Source organism: Numenius arquata, chromosome 19 (genome assembly GCF_964106895.1).
Source record: "Numenius arquata chromosome 19, bNumArq3.hap1.1, whole genome shotgun sequence".
In the NCBI taxonomy this organism is placed as follows: Eukaryota; Metazoa; Chordata; class Aves; order Charadriiformes; family Scolopacidae; genus Numenius; species Numenius arquata.
This window is the reverse complement of record NC_133594.1, coordinates 2,441,127-2,457,996: the sequence shown is the minus strand read 5'-3', so window position 1 is coordinate 2,457,996 and position 16,870 is coordinate 2,441,127. Positions and strand designations below refer to the sequence as shown.

At 49.3% G+C, this 16,870-nt stretch overlaps 1 protein-coding gene across 1 annotated transcript in view; it reads right to left on the bottom strand.

The window, feature by feature from the left end:
* Nucleotides 1–3,757: 3,757 nt before the first annotated feature.
* CACNA1B (calcium voltage-gated channel subunit alpha1 B) overlaps nucleotides 3,758–16,870 on the bottom strand; it is a 312,340-nt gene continuing 299,227 nt past the window's right edge. Inside the window, exons 43-49 of the mRNA XM_074160972.1 lie at nucleotides 16,611–16,738; nucleotides 15,364–15,490; nucleotides 14,653–14,763; nucleotides 12,837–12,872; nucleotides 9,827–10,034; nucleotides 9,450–9,661; nucleotides 3,758–4,294 (exon numbers count right to left, since the gene is read on the bottom strand). Of these exons, the coding sequence (XP_074017073.1) occupies nucleotides 3,758–4,294; nucleotides 9,450–9,661; nucleotides 9,827–10,034; nucleotides 12,837–12,872; nucleotides 14,653–14,763; nucleotides 15,364–15,490; nucleotides 16,611–16,738 (1,359 nt within the window). The remainder of the gene's footprint in view (nucleotides 4,295–9,449; nucleotides 9,662–9,826; nucleotides 10,035–12,836; nucleotides 12,873–14,652; nucleotides 14,764–15,363; nucleotides 15,491–16,610; nucleotides 16,739–16,870) is intronic.

Below are 16,870 nucleotides of genomic sequence, written 5' to 3'. Positions count from 1 at the left end.
CCAGCCGGGCTCCCGGTCACTAGGCACACTGCACACACCGTCTTGGAATTTGTAAGTTGGTTTTTTTTTTTTTTTTTGCTAAGTTTTTATTTTAATTCAAGGACTTTGCTTCATACAAAATGTAATTGTAGAAACAACTGCAGAATTCAAAGTTTGGCTGATAAATATTACTCAGGCAGCAAACTAGGCAATCACAGAATGTTTTTTTTTTTTTCTTTTTCCCCCTTTTTTTTTTTGGGTAAAGTTCCGCTTGTGTTGCATGGTTGGAACTTTTATAATTTTTAACACTGTTTTTTTAAATATAAAGTTTTGCAACAAACCCCCAATTTATATCAAATATAATTAAAAATTAACAACTCATGAATACATTGTATCAAAAAAGTACGAAGATAAACATTTGCCATGCACATACTTTTTATATATATGTATATATGTATATATTTTACATGCAAACATTACTTATTCAAAGTACAGCCACTACGAGACTGGTTCTGGATGCAGAAAACTGATCGGTGCAATTCAAGTTTGGCAACTCACTATGAGGATTCTTGGAAATATCATGTATGTGTCGAAGAGACAGCAGAGAGGCTGTAAGTAAAAAGAAAAAGGTCGGGAAAGGGTTCTGGACAGTTGCGGTCAGGCTTTTCTGTCACCGTCACCGACCCCTACGAGGCGAGTGGAGGGTTAGACAACTTGAGCTGCTTCTTCGTGTTCTGCCTAAGGATGGGAGTGAATTCCAGTAAGAATTTGGCTGTGCGCTTCCAGATGGTGTGTTCGTGTGGGGCTGCGGGTCTGGGGATGGAAAATCGTGGGGGGGGGGAAGAAGGGGAAAGGCGGACGGGGGGGAAAAAGGCAAAAATTATTCAGTACAGAAAGACATCTCTTTTGCTTTCCGGTGTGGGTACAATGTCTGTGCGCGCTGTCAGGGAGATTGCTTTTCCCCTCTCCTCTACTTCCTGGAGTAAGATAGTAACCTTGTCTTTAAAATTTCAAATAAAGTATTTGTGCCTTCGTATAAGGAAAACAAACAAACAAAAAAAAGAAACGTATAAAACATTTGGTCACAATCATGCTGAAGCCTGAAACAGGAAAATCCAGCAGATAAAGCTACAGAATGGATGAAGGTCTTTCTGCCTCTCGGTGGTTTGGATGTGTGTCCGAACGTGTCATCTTGTTGCATAGCCCTCCGGTTGCAAAGCACAGCCCGTCCCCACCGCCGTCACCCCCTTTATTCAAAGTGCACATAAATACAGAGACAGAGATACAGAGAGGAGTCAGCCTTCGAGCAGAATCCAGGGATGAGATTGGCCAGAGGTTATTATTTAGTATAACGGAACGAAAGAAAAAAACAAAACAAAAAACCCCCAAAACACAGAAGGAAACAAAAACAGGTAGAATTTCCTCAACGGAAGAGCTACAGGAGATGTGAAGAACCACCCTACAGCAGCCTGCTCCCCGCCTGGGGCTGAAAGGCTTTTGCTGAGAGCATGAGAGACCTCCTGAGCATTTTGGTAGCATCCGATACCCCAGCGACAAAACGAATCACCAGGGACCGTCGGGATCTAGCCATCACCTAGAGAAGGTTCACAGTTCTGGGGCTTGGTAGATCCTCTGAAAAAATTCAGCTGTCCAACACTTTCCTCTTTCCTACCAGCATTTTTAGCGATGTGCTCGTCTGGCATCTCCCACCCTTCCTCCTTGAACCTTGCGTCAGCGTTCCACGTGTCCTCTGGCCACCCCCTGCCCCAAATGAGCTTCGTCAGACCCACGGACGCAGGGTCCTGCCCAGGCTGCTCCTTCAGCGCTCCATCCCCACCGGCACAGCGTGCAGGCCCTTTTCCCAGGCTCAAGGTGCAGAAATCCACAGGAGCACAAAAGAAAGGAATGGTCCCAACGGAAGAGCCATTGAACGAACACAGAAATCTCATCCCTGAGAATCAGAGTTAGAGGTTTTGCTTATTTTTCTCTTTTTTTTTTTTTTTTTTAATCTTAACAGGCAATAAAACAAGACCCTCTCTCCAGCTGCCCTCAACGCACGTTGTGCACCGTGGAACGTGGCCAGAGCTCTCGCCGCAGCCCAACCGTGCCTTGACATGCAGTGCCAAAGAGGCTGCTTCTCCTGCAAGAGTATCTCTGCCGACGCCGTGCTTCTCCACCTGCATCTCTCCCGCAGGACCTCAACGCTAGCCAGTGAGAAAAGGCTGGGTTTGTTTGCTGCCATCGCTCCCCTCCCACCAGAAAAAAAGTGTATTTTTAAAAAAATAAATAAATAAAAATAATAATAAAAAAAAAAAAAGGCAAAAAGAAAGGCCAACAAAACCCAAACCAACGCCAAAGCGTGTTTGCCTTCCCCACTGTCAGCTCCCAGCCTGGTACTGGGATACGCCGCCCAGTGATGCGACGGGGGGGGGCGGTGGGTGCAGCGCGGACGCCCCCCAGCCCTACCCTGCCCTCCCTCCCCTCCTGCCCTCCCCAAGCTCCCCCGAGGCGTCGGAGCAAGAGGTTGCATCTTCGCTGTGAAAGATTTCAAAGGTTAGGCACTTAGTAGTGAACGACTGGAGCATTCGGTAGAAACGGTGGGACCTGGAATGACAATTGGACTAATTCTCTACATAAAGAGTATTTTTTTTCTTTTTTTTTTTTTTTACTGTACAATTTACAAAAATGCACACAATGAAAAGTTAAAGTTCTATCTAATAGCTTGATATAAAACCAATAACATTTCTTCTTCTCACGCCTACACTTTTTCCTCTTTTTTTTTTTTTTCTGGCTTTTTTTTTTTTTTTAAGTTGTTTTTTTTGCTAAATCAAGCTTATATTGTAAACAAGACAAAACAGTGAGGGCGTGTTGCGGTCGACAGGAGAGAAAGGGACGGAAAGAAAAGTCTCAGCAGCAAGGAAACAGTCCTTACAAAGTAGCTCTCTTGTGGCTTTATCGTGTGTCAGTGTGAAGGACCCGACGCGGTGAGTAAAATCAAAGAGATCCACACAGCAGAGTCCCGGCTCCGGGGGGGGGCGGCGGGGTGTGGGTGGCACTGGTTCCGCCGACAAGCATCGCGGTGGCTGAACATCAAGTCCCAACGGACTGTCCTTTGTTCCGGTCTGTGTTTCTCCTCCTCTCCCAGTTTCTCGGGTAGATCTCTTTCCTTCTTAGCGGTGAACGAGATAAAACGCGGGTGAAATTTTTTGTCCGAAGATCGTGTCCATTACGCAACCCCCCGACTCCCACCCTGACCGGGGGGGGGGGAGGGAAATAAAATATACTAATAAATTAATTAAGAAAGAGCCCAACAAAAAACTGCGCTGATCTCGAAAAGGCTCGACAGTCTTGCTTTTTCCGCCGTCGAAGGGTTGAGGACCGCTCTTCTCTCGGCTTCTCACGTGTGTGTGTGTGTGTGTGTGTCTGTCGCGGATTTGGCATCGGCTGCGTGTCTTTGAACTAGACAAGGCAGTAGGGAGGTGGGCGAGAGGGGGAGAGAGATGCACCCCCTCCTCTGCCCTTCCCCTAAGGAGGGAGCCTTCTTCCTCCATTTGTCTAGTGGAAAATAAAAAAAAAAAAAAAAAAAAAAAATTAAAAATAAAGGAAAAAAATAAAGAAAAAAGAGAGGAGAGAGGCTGCGGGAGTGTGTCCGGCCCCGGGGGCAGAGCAGTTCTGGCGGCGGGGGCTGCCCCACCGCGCGCGTCGGAGCGCGCAGCCTTCCAGATGATAAAACTCATCGATTTTAAACGCGCACACCTTGGAGGGTTCTGCCATGCTGCTAGCACCAGTCGTCCTCGTCGGCTTCGTGGTAGTAACTACGTCCTCTGGTGCCAGTCCCGGGGCCCGTGTTGAGCCCCAGCGTGTAGTGGTAGCCGTTGGGCACCCTGCGGATTTGGTGAGACTGGGAGGTCAAGGAGGAGACGTAAGAAGTCCTTGAGGACCGTCCCGAGTTGGTGGCCACCGCCTCCTCGAAGGTGAGGGTGTCCTCCGGCACGGCGCGGTAGGGGCTGTCGGCGTCGTCGCGGTGGCCCAGGTAGGGGTCGGAGCCGATGCGGGCCACCGCCGGCGGGGGCGGCTGCTGGTCCCCCCGCAGCAGCGCGTTGTGCTCGGACAAGCCGCGGCTCAGGCGTCCCGGGGAGAAAGTGGGGAGGCCGGTTTGGAAACTGGTGAAGTGCACGGGCGAGGAGTTGGCCGTCTTGTAAGTGATGCTGGGACGTGGGGTGAGTGGAGTCTGTGGGAGCTGCCTCCGACCCCGGCATGGGGTACTAGCACCAGATGTCGACAGCAAGGGGCTCCCATTAACTGAACCACTGCCCTACATAAAAATTGGAACAAAGCAAATCAAAAAATAAAAAAGAGGGAAACACCAGACGAACACAAAGGCAGGCAGGTAGAGAACAGAAGGAGAAGCAACAGGAGGGAGAGACAAGTCACAAGAGGAAAGAAAAGCGAAAAAGAAAAGAAAAAGAGAGAGTTTAGACAAGCACAGTCAGGGGGAGGAGGTTCTCGAGAAATCGTTCAACACGAGATGTGAAGAGCTGGAGAAGGGAAGTTCTGCGAGAGGTAAATAAGAACAGAAAGGGTCAGAGCATCGGTAGGACGCAAACCGGCAGGAGGGCTCCAACAGGAGGGGACACTGTCCGGAGGGAAGGCATCCAACATCATACACAGGCTGGACATGCGCCTTACCTGAACCGGCCGGGAGCGGCTCAAAAACCTACGGTGGTTGGTGGGGGTTGTTTTTCTTTTTTTTAGCAAATACAATTTGGCAAAACAGCACTCTCTGCTTTGGGGGGGATTTTTGCAGAACTTCCCCCCACGGTTGCAAATGCTGACGTTGGGGATCATTTCTGTGGTCAAAACTGGATTATGCGGAAGGAGGATTTGGGGGCAGACTATTTTTGGGTAGTTTTGGAAATGAAATGTATTTTGATTAAATAGCCGCTTTCTGAAAAAACTACAAGAAGCAGCTTTTTGGATGGCCTTTAACTAACAAGTTCCTTGAAAAGGTGCCCTCTTTAAAGTTACACATTTGATTTTTGAATGGTAGAAGAGCCTGGCAGCTCCCTGGGTGACTAATAGTGACACGTGAGAGTGAACGAAACTACAGTAAGTTAAAAAAATGCCATGAGTGAGAGGAACGGGCCCTTGTTTTGACGTTTCTGTTTACATTATCCCAGGGCAGTACACGAATAGCCCTGCGAGTTCATTTTAAAAATCCCTCAAGTCTTTCGTGACCTAACATTTTGAGATCAGACCTTTAATTTTTAGAGTGATTTTTTCCTTCCTATATATAAAAACATCAGGTTGTTGCTTGTCGGGCTATCAATCAATGCCTGTTCTGCTCTGCCCAGGTTTTCCAGCAGAGTTTTCAGGGCAGTGCTGGATGTAGGGGCTGTTTTAGCCCCTGTTGCCATGAGTTGTGCCATGTCCAGACCTTCTCACTCTCTACAACCCCCTGAAAGGAGGGTGTAGCCGGGGGGGGGGTCGGTCTCTTCTCCCAAGCAACAGGCGATGGGACAAGAGGAAACGGCCTCAAGTTACACCAGAGGAGGTTCAGATTGGAGATTAGGAAAAATCGTTACACTGAAAGGGTTATTAAGCCTTGGAACAGGCTGCTCAGGGAAGTGGTGGAGTCACCCTCCCTGGAGGTATTTAAAAGCCTTGCAGACATGGTGCTGAGGGACATGGGTTAGAGGCAGGTTTTGTCAGCATTAGGTTGATGGTTGGTCTTGATGATCTGAAAGGTCCCTTCCAACCTGGGCAATTCTATGATTCTATCTCTCACAGACTGGAAACTGAGTATTTGCTTTTCTATTTCATTTTTCCTTTCTCCCTTCCCTGGCTTCCCCATGTTTCAGCCTTATACTCTGCTATAAACCCAAATGCCCATCCCAGGCACCCACCCCTGGGCCAAGCTGCCTCCCATCACCTGCTTCCCCATGGTGATGGAGGAGATGGTGATGATGGTGACCATCACTCGGTGATCTACAATGTCCCAACATCCCGGAGAAGGTGCCCAGCTTTTTCCAATGGGCTGAGGATCAGCACCTCAAAATTACAATACTTACAAAAGAAAGCAGAACTAAATTGTTTTGATAAGTATTAAGCTGCCTAAAAATGTTTTTGCAAGATTTTTCAAACTTCTTTCATCCAGGATTGATTGAGGAAGTGGTCTTGATTATAAAAAAAATTATAAGATCTTTTTTCAAATCAAGCTCCTTCCTGCTGAAGCATTTTGAAATTCCAATAAATTTCATCTCGCTTCAAATTTTTTTTTTCCCAGATTCATTGTGAAATGGGATTTATATTTAACAATTGACCTGCACTGAAAAGGAAACAGTGAAATAACTCACAGAAGATGCACAGTATTTCCATGGGGCTCAAAAAAAGCCTTGTGAGTTGACCCACAATGAAACGTTCACGGCTTGGTTTTCTTGTCCCCTCTTTTGGGTTGAAAAAAAAAAACTCCAAACCCCACCTTTTTGGAACCAAACCTGATTTTTGGCTTGGCTCTACCTGGAAGGGAACCACCTTGTTGGCAGAATGAAGCTCAAACCAGCCTCTCTTTTCGGTAAACACAGGGACCTCCAGGGAGCTAGTGAAACCTGCTGGGCCAGGGCTCCTGGGAAAAGCTGCGTCTCCCAAGGAGAGGGACCGACCGACAACGAAAATCCTTGAGACTTAACAAAGCACCCTGTTATCGAGCCAAAATAACGCAGGAAAGGGCCTGACAGAGCTTCTCGCAAACACCTTATTAAGACAAATGGGGCTTCAGCTCATTGGGACAGATGTAATACGCTGCTTTGGCTATTTTTTTAATTTTTTATTTTTTTTTTCAGGGCAACAAGGGGATGTATTAGCAGCTCCACTCACAGTAGATAAATGTGAGTGGATAAAATACAACAGGCTTTCTGTGCCCTGCCTCACTAAACCCACACGGGACATGGGAGACAATACAGAATTTACTGGAACTGGGGAAACAGGTTTGTAGCAGGCAGCTGATGTTCGAACGCTGATGGTCTATTAACTACGGGAAGGTTTCAGGTTTTTTAATTAAAACACAGGTGATATTTAGTTCTGGTAAGCTGAGCACGCAAGAAAGGAGAGACACCATGCTAAAAGTTAGTGCCGTGTTCCTGCCTCTCAAAGCAGAGGGAGAAATTAAGAAATGGAAAGAAAAACTCATCTGAAAAACCAGATGAAGGCCCAGTCGGGGACTGCAGCAACAAAAGAGGGTAAAGACATGTTGGGCTCCAGCTCCCTTTTTCTACGGCCGCACACAGACCTGGGTGTATCAGACCTCAAACCAGTGTCACATCTGGTCCCAGCAATGCGTGTCCCATGCCCTGGGTGTCCCCAACAGCCCCTGGTCACAACAACCCCAGGCAACGCTACAGGCTTGGGGCAGAGTGGCTGGAAAGCTGCCCAGCAGAAAAGGACCTGGGGGTGTTGGTGGACAGCCGACTTAACATGAGCCAGCAGTGTGCCCAGGTGGCCAAGAAGGCCAACGGCATCCTGGCCTGTATCAGGAATAGTGTGGCCAGCAGTAGGGAAGTGATGGTGCCTCTGTCCTGGGCACTGGTGAGGCCTCACCTCGAGGGCTGTGTTTAGTTCTGGGCCCCTCACTACAGGAAGGACATGGAGCTGCTGGAGCGTGTCCAGAGGAGAGCCACCAAGCTGGTGAGGGGTCTGGAGAACAAGTCATATGAGGAGAGGCTGAGGGAACTGGGCATGTTTAGCTTGGAGAAGAGGAGGCTGAGGGGAGACCTCATTGCCCTCTACAACTCCCTGAAAGGAGGGTGTAGAGAGGTGGGTGTTGGCCTCTTCTCCCAAGGGAATAATGACAGGAGCAGAGGAAATGGTGTGAAGTTGCGGCAGGGGAGGTTTAGATTAGATATTAGGAAGAATTACTTTACTGAGAGAGTGGTCAGGCACTGGAACAGCCTGCCCAGGGAGGTGGTGGAGTCGCCATCCCTGGAGGTATTTAAGGAACGTGTAGACATGGCACTTCAGGGCATGCTCTAGTGCCCGAGACTGTTGGTTTGTGTCTGTTTGTGGGTGGGTGCGGTGTGTGGTTGTGGGTGTTTGGTTTGGTTTGGTTTTGGTTTTTGGTGTACTGGGGTTTTTTTTGTTTTTTTGTTTTGGTTTGGTTTGGTTTTGGTTTTTGTTTTTTTTTTTGTTGGTTGGACTTGATGATCTCAAAGGTCCCATCCAACCAAGAAGATTCTGTGATTCTGTGAGTGCTCACCACAGCACGCGATGCTGCTAAGGACCATGCAAAGACAGAGAAAAGCACGGGCCGGGGCAAGAAGACAAAAAACTGCTACATTTTGCAGGTAGTGGGACACTACGAAGCCTCTTCATCTAAATCCTTCCCCCAGGCTCCCACTCGTGCTGAAGGCAGGATTTCCTCCCGCTCCCCACGGGCTGATGTGGCTGTAGGGGATCATGGATGACAGCGTGGCTCAGCCCCTCCCGGGACACCCCACCGGTCACATGACACCCGCAGGCTGCAAATTTTGGGAGATTTTGGAGAGATGGGCCAGAGGTTCCCACAGCGTTACTTGGAGAGGTTTGCAGGGATCCTGCTGGCCCGGGGCTGAGCTCTCTCCCACCCAGGCCCTGTCTTCTCCTACATCCCTCCTCTCCCTTACTGTGATTCTCCTCCCGGCTAGAGAGAACACATTTGATTTGACACAAGGGAAAAAGGACTTTTTCCTCGATTTTCAGAAAATCAACCTATTCCACAATACAGGGCGGCTCTGAAACCAACAGCATCTGGAAAACCCTGCTAATGTGACCAAACTCTGCTGAAATCACAGCTCTGGCCGTCTGAAGTCCCTATACTGTATTGCATTGGCTTCTACTGCGATGGTCACCACCAGATATTTGTGCCCAGGGCAGCAGTAGGTGCTGGATTAACACAAGCAGGGGACCAGTTCAGCCCAGTTGCCCAGGTCCCGCTCCACGCTACCAGTCTGCCTTGGCTCAGATACACTTTCTTCACCAGCATTGAGAGCTGCCAGTTCTCGGGTTTCCCAGGCTGCTCTGCTGAAACCATAAGCAAGAGTGTCCTTGGCAGTGGGGTCTCTGCAAGATGTCTGGAGTCACTCATTCTGTAGGTGGCTACTAATGAGCCATCAAGCGACATTTCCATCCCTATTTGGGATGTGAAGCAACAAGCAGGACCTCAACGGCTTTATCCATCCCTGGAGGGGTTCAAGGCCAGGCTGGACAGGGCTTTGAGCAACCTGGTCCAGTGGGAGGTGTCCCTGCCCAGGGCAGGGGGGTTGGAACTCAATGATCTTTAAGGTGCCTTCCAACCAAAACCATTCTATGGTTCTATGATCTCCTACTGCCTGGCCTTCCTTCCCCATTCTGTTGCCTTTATTTTAAGCAAAACATGGAAAAGGTGTGTACACTCCTGGAAGACCTTAGAGTTCTTTTCCCACCCTGCATCTCCTCACCTGTCTGTGTGGACCTTGCTCTGGCCCTCCGTTGGGTGAGGTGGGCCTGCTCTGATCAGCAGACTTGGGCTGAGAACGGTCCCGGCTGCCATAGCGGTCGCAGGAGTAGAAGCGCTGCTTTTCAGAGGAGGAGGAAGAGTGTTGCTTCCTCTCTTGGGACCGGCCGCGTTCCTGCTTCTTGTCCTTGGAAGAAGACTCACCAGAGTGGGCCACTGAAAGAAGAACATTGGTTGAGGGTCACCAACATGGGAGAAACTCCCAAGTGTGGGGCAGAGAGGTCACTCCATGCAGAAGGGACGTCGCATCCCATCTGACGGCAGCTGTGCATCCTGGAGGGAGGAGGACAAGGGACAAATCCTTGTTTGCAAAGCACTTACCAGCTTCTCCATCGGCCAGCTGATGGGGAGACCTGTCCAAGGACTTCTGCTTCTTCTCTTTCCGCCGGTGGCAGCGGTGGTGATGGTGGTGATGCCCTTGCTCCGGTGGCATGCGCTCCAGGGAGTATTCGTAGAGGTGCATGGGGTGAGGGCGCTGCGGGGTCAGCGTGGAGACGGAGCGTTTCATGGGGCTGGTGTCCGGGATGGGCTGCAAAGCAGATGGAGCGACATGGAGCAGGGTGAGGGCAGGCGCTGCACCGGCCTCAGCTGCTTGGTTCCCAGCATGGGGAGGGTTATACAGTAAGAAAAAGGGGGAAAGGAGGGGAAGGAGAGAAATGGTTAATTGGATATAACTGGAATGGGCAGAAGGACTTGTGGAATGGTGGATTTGAGTGCTAAATTTGAGGAGCAAACGTGATCTCCACTTGCTGAAATGGACTTTGCTTTTAGCAGGATGCCAATCCACAGGTACCACAGGCGCAGAGCAAGATGCAGCACTTCACCCCAAAACACAGCGGCGCAGGAGTCAGTGGTAGGTGAGCAGGGACACAGGGCAGGACAGAAGCCAAGCGCCTCACAAAGATAATTTCCAAGAAGAGTTTCACCCAAAGCTGCTTCAGGGCATGGGGTCATCCCAAAGAAACTCCGAAGGGGAAAGCATGAAAGCGTTGCTGGGCATCACATGGGGAGAAATCAGGAATAAGTGAGCAAGGTACAGGCCAAGCCACTGAGAAATTATTTCTATCTCCCTGCAATTGAAGAAAACTCCCATCAAACATTTAAATTTCTCTTGTCCCACCATCACTCCTTGAAGCTCTTGTGGCTGAGACAAGCAAGACAGCACGTATGTCCTGCAATTCTACTAGGACATCTCCAAAAATGACTACTTGCCTTTGCTATTGCTGTTTTCAAATCGTTTGTAACCAAACATCTGGACACTGAGGGCAGTAACACAGCCTCCCATGGGCATTGCCGGGCCCTGTCCCTGTGCCAGCAGCAGCTCCAGACTCTGCTCCCTTCCCTTTGGGCCAAAAGCTTACCAAGATGCTCTGCAGAAATGAAGACAAGTGGACTGCAGGACAGCTATTCTCACAGCCTTTCCCTTCCCTACTGTCCAATTCCCAGGTATAAAGCTCAGGAAATTAAGACAATTCCCACATGTCCTTCTCTTTCACTCTGCTGGCCTCCACCTGTGGTGGAGCTTCATCCATCCTCTGGAGGCTTCCCTGGGTCTACCACTGCATCAAAGCTGTGCGGCAAAGGAAAGACCTCAGAGCACGGTGGTCCAGCCTGATGGGAAAGGAGCTCAGGATGTCCTCCAGTCCCTCAGCTCCGACGCTTGTTTGAATTCACAATCCAATATCTGCCTCCAACGACAGCACTCACAAGAACATTTACTTTGTTCACTGTAACCTTTCCGAAGAGCCCTGTATTATCTTTACTGTCTATGCTACTTTGTTTGCTTATCCCCAATCTTGGATCTCTGCTGCCCCATGATATTTACACAAGGCAAAGCCTTGCTCGTTATTTTGAGTGGAAAAAACGGCTCTCCCTCCCAGTGGGCTGTCGCGGGGGGATTATCTTGCGTGCAAGGGTGCAGCCTGCGCTGAATTTTTGTTGGGTGATCTCTGTTTTGCTAGGCAGTTACCCAAATTTTGGTGCTTCCCACTGGAGCTGGAAGGTGTCTCAGAGGCAGAAGGAAGACACTGCTGGGTGAGCAGAGCACAGCTCAGCATCGGTGCACCCCCAGGGTCTGCACCAGTGCAGGACCATGCTGGGCTGTATTGGTCTCCTCTGGTGGCCCCTGATGTGTGGGCAAGAAATTATACTGAAGAGCTTTGTGTTTGTCCTCCTTGCTTACTGTTGAGACTGAAGCCTGCCACAAAGGACATGGACCTCTTGGAGCAGGTCCAGAGGAGGCCACAGAGATGCTCCAAGGGCTGGAGCCCCTCTGCTGTGAGGACAGGCTGAGAGAGTTGGGGGGGTTCAGCCTGGAGAAGAGAAGGCTCCGGGGAGACCTTAGAGCCCCTTCCAGTCCCTTAAGGGGCTCCAGGAAAGCTGGGGAGGGACTCTGGATCAGGGAGGGGAGCCATAGGACGAGGGGGAAGGGTTTGAGACTGAAAGAGGGAAGATTGAGATGAGATCTCAGGAAGAAATTCTTTGCTGTGAGGATGGTGAGACCCTGGCCCAGGTTGCCCAGAGAAGCTGTGACTGCCCCATCCCTGGAGGGGTTCAAGGCCAGGTTGGAGGGGGCTTGGAGCAACCTGGTCTGGTGGGAGGCGTCCCTGCCCAGGGTAGGTGGTGGGACTGGATGGGCTTTAAGGTCCCTTCCAACCCAAACTGTTCTATGATTCTAAGATGAAGGAAGGCTGAGGGGCCCATAAACCAGATGGTCTGATGGGCAAAAGAAAAGTGAAAATACATCCCACTAAAAACACTCATCCAGATTTCCAAAATCCACGTAGGAGCTACCAGGAAGACGACGACAGAAATTTCCCAACAAAAAGCCAGCCAAATCGATAAGAAACGCACATTTCTCTTTCGTCTTAGGACCTGATTCTGTGCTTGTTCCAGGGACAGAAGTCCCCCCTGACACTAATGGGAAGTGGCAAAGCAATGAATACCCTTTCCATAAATCCCGACAATGCTCTCGTTACGTTCACGGGCCGTGCACAGACTCGGGAGACTATACCGTAACCCTCCAGAGAGTTACTAATTGCTTCTTCATTACCAAACTGCTTGTTTTCACTCCCTAAATTCCTGTGCAACAAGGCATACAAAAACAAATAAATAAGCAAAACAAACAAACAGAAAACCCCTGCTATTACAGCGTGCGGCGTGCAATTGTGCATCGAGGGAACTGCAGCAAAGTGGAAAGAGATAGCGGCTGCGTCGGTGCAAGATTGGACTCCAAATGAGAAGGGGGGGAAAAAAAGTAAAGGGTTAAGGAAGGTTAATTATTTCTTAACATGAATTTAATATAGGGTACAACTTAGTGCAAACTACATACTGCTAGGTAACTCCCAGGTGACCGTGCTTTGCTCCTCTGCAAACAATTCGGACAAGATGAGAGACATTATTGGAAGCAGCCCCACAGTACAGCCATTGTCAGACATCACGGCAGATGTGCAGCAGACACGATGACGACCAGGGAGGGGAGGTGATGGGGGGGAGAGGGCAGCAAAGAGGGAGGGAGGAGGTGAGATTGAAAGTGTAGGAAGATATTTTAAAAAGAAAAAAAAAAAGTGGAACGTAAAAAGACAGAGGAATGACGGGCAAAGAGAAAGAGAGACATCCGGGAACAGAAAGCATTGTAAATAAGAGTTATAAAGAATTCAAAGTTTGGGGGGAAGGAGCAGAAGCAGCACGTGAGAGGGAGGGTGGAGGGCATGGAGGGGGGAGACACACACAGAGAGTACATCAGTTACTCAGCTGAAGCTACAACCACCAAAAAACATTGTATTATTAAATGAGGTTAGATCTGCTCAGATATTCTGGGCCTGATTCATCACGAGATGAGCCAGCTTTCACTGGGGGGGATGCGTGCCGTGCCCCTGCCAGAGACCCCCACTTCTGCAAATACCTGACTGCAGCCGAGAGGAGTTGCCCGAGGAAATGGCTCCCGCTGCTGCCAACTGCATCGCCTTGGAAGGAAAGATGCTACTCGTGGTCTAGAATAAAGGACAACTTTGTTCTGGGAAGGGGGAAGGGAGAGAGTGGGGGTTTGCTTTGGGGTCTGTTTCTTTTATTAAGCATGTTGAGTGGTGCTCCTGATAACGCAGAGAGTCCCAGCGCTCACACAAAGGCTGCTGTTTCCGAAGTCAGCTGGGAAATTCGCCCACTGATGAAGCGGAGCTCGTGCCAGCCCGAGCACGTTAGCGAAAAGATTCTATCTGCTGGAGCTATTGCTGTGTGTGCAACACACCGGGATTTTAGTTTTAAGGTGCAGCCTATTTTTCATGTTCTGCTTCCCAGGGAGAGCAATAGAAACAGCCCACAACCCCGGGCTGCTCGCTCCCGACTGCATGAATCAGGCCCTTTGAATGAGAGACACGACTATGAGCGGTACCGATGTTCTGACACACAGGAGGCAGGACGGTGGCCAGAGAGCATCGGGGACAACGAGCTAGCAATGAACATGTGGAATGCCCAAAAACGATCTGTGAAAACCACGACACCCTACGCACTAAGGAGCGTCCACAAGCTGCTGTAAACGTCAACCCTAGCGATAAGATTTCTTTTCAAGGGGAACCCTCAACGACATTTTACTGACCAAATTCACAACACAGTACATGCCAAGTACTGTGGGAAGAGAGAAAAAAAAAACAAACAGGGAGGATGCTTAGCGTCTTAATGCAGCCCTCCAGGCACAGGCTGCCTGCTATTTTCTGTACCTACTGCATTCATCAAAGGGAATCACTGCACATCTCCAGCTTTCCTCATGGCTCGGGCACTGGAGCGTGCCTTGACTGTCTGTCTGGATAGATGGCACAACTGTCAATGGGGAACATGTGCCTTCCAGGAATACAGGCTGGCAAATAGTATTGTCCCCAGTTAATCAGAACAGACACCCTTGGGTGGGCCGTCATCAGTCACCTACCCAGACAGAGGGATTTCTCTGGGGAGAAACCAGGGATGAGTAAAATTAGGGACATGAATACCTGCCATCCAAGCACAAAGGCTGGTTACCCATCTCCAGGTTCAGCAAACATCTTTTAAAACAGATATTCACAAGCAACTTCCAAGAACACAGCAAGCAGAGTGAAGATACTGAGTTTTTGACCCGCTTTTAGCCTCCCACCACCAGTAAAGCCTCCCTCGCTCACCTGAGTTTCGGCGGCCAAGCGGGGCATGGAAGCTGCCCGCCCCTGGCTCTCCAGGCCTGGTTGGTGCTCTCCGTTGGCAAGTGTGGGGCTGATTTCCCTCATTTCTACCACCTGATTGAAACAAGAAATGGTTTCAGTGGCAAGGACATGAACATCAGCTTTGAAACCATCATCTGAGCAGGCTTCTGCTAAGTTTGATTTAATTGTGAAGAGATGTTAGTATGGGAAAGAGAGTAAATTAAGAGCTGTGATGCACCCAGGTTACTCTATCTACAGTGTTGTCTTAACAAGGACAACAGCGTGCTAAGCTCTTCCACCAGCCCTGGCAATGAACCCAGCTGTGACCCATGAAACGCCTCATCTGAGTTTGTACACTGACAACAATGGGATGGGGACAATGGGACAAGGAAGAGATAACCTTGAGTAACCCATCGCAGCAGACACATAACTCCATGAAAAGCATGTCCACATGTATAACTACCAGACTGTAGAAGGTACCAGATTTGGCTTTTCTCCATAATTTTCAAGCAAACTAGGGGTTGTAAGAGACAGAACAATGTTTGTCTCAAGGGACAGATCTACTGTCTACTGCACTTCACCCTGTCTTCACCCATTTTTTCTAAGCATTTACTAAATTTTCTAAAAACCCACCGCATATCTAAAATCTACTGCATCTCACCCCGTCTTCACAGCTTCACCCTGTTTCCTCACCCGTTCGATGGGGATTTCTTCTGAGTGGCCTCGTTCAAAAGCTGGTGTCCTGGTTTCATAAAACACGTCCTGGGTGCGTTGGGTCCCCCAAGAACTGGACTCTTTGATGCCACCCTCTGGGGCTGGCCTGTCAGAAGGAAAAGAGGAAAAGAAGATTAAATCTTTTCAAAGAGATTTTTGCTGACTTTATTGTGAAGAAGGTAAACCACTCAGATACCCTTTGAGTTTTCACTTGTGAAATGAGTTGCAGGACAGGCTCAGCTGCTGGTGAAGCTATAAGGTCCCCTGGGTTTTTCCAGGGCCATTTCCTATACAGCCTGAAGATCCCAAGAGCAACAAGGAAATCAAACTCGGCCATTGCATTATTTTTTCAGTAACTTAGGAAAACAACTTTGCAGCTTAAGTTCTGATGAAGAAGAACAAAGAATTTTGGAGTTCAGGCAAATTATCTATGCAAGACCAGATAGACATTGGTCAAACAGGTCTGTGGCCATGCAAAAGTACATTCACTGAATGCACAGTGGTACAGGGGGCCTGGGTTCCACTGTTGAGTCTGATGGTGGTTTCCCCCCATCGGGTTTACTTGGGACATTTAAACTTCAGATGTCTATCGCTAAAAATCCATAGCGCTTGTGACCCTGAGGAAAGTCACCTGAACAAGAGCAGGAAATAGGGAATTGATTAGGGATCACTGTTACTCTAACTGTTTAGTAAGCCCTCTGTGGAGGTATTGTTTTGCTCAAAGAGAAAGAGCCAGATTCTGTCCCGGAAAGTCTCAAGGAGCTCTTGCTGTTACCAAGTGCCACGAGCTCAAGGGATGACTTTGTTCCCAAGGACCTTTTGAATCCCAAGAACTCACTGCAGTGGTGGTTGGGAGAGGGTCGGGATTTGATTCTTTTGCAATGACCCCAAATTCCCGTAAGCAAACTCACAACTAGCCACAACAGAAAGCTCTCCAATGAAGATTCAGAGGAGACCATCCAGCTCTGGAGAACCCAACTCTACCACCACCTGGATAACTGCATGTGAGGCACCAGCAGGAAGCAGAGCCACACGAAGGCATTTCGGTAGCCACTGGTGGGAAATTGTCCCAGCCATGACGTGAAGGGACTGCTGGTCTTGGTGTCACCAACTGTGTTGGCCCACCTCCAGAGCAACTAAACCAGCAGTGGTCGGGGTTGATGCATACACCCAGCGTCCCCCCGCCCCGAGCTACAGCTTTGGTGGGGAGGTGACAGGATACTCACAAGGCGCCCCCGTTGTTTAGCGAGGCTGAGCTTTTCTGGCGAAGGAAGGCCTTGGCATTGGTGAATGCTGCGGGCTGGGTTTGCTCCAAAGTGGCCTTCAGGGGGTGGAAGAGTGACACTGGTCCAGGCTGTGGAGCAGAAGGAGAGGCTGTCAGAGACAGAGCTGTGTATGGTGAGGATAGGCTGCAGTGTTTTTCTAGGTAATAAAAAATATTCCCCCGGTCACCAGAGCACAGCAGGGGTCTCATACACTGATGTGA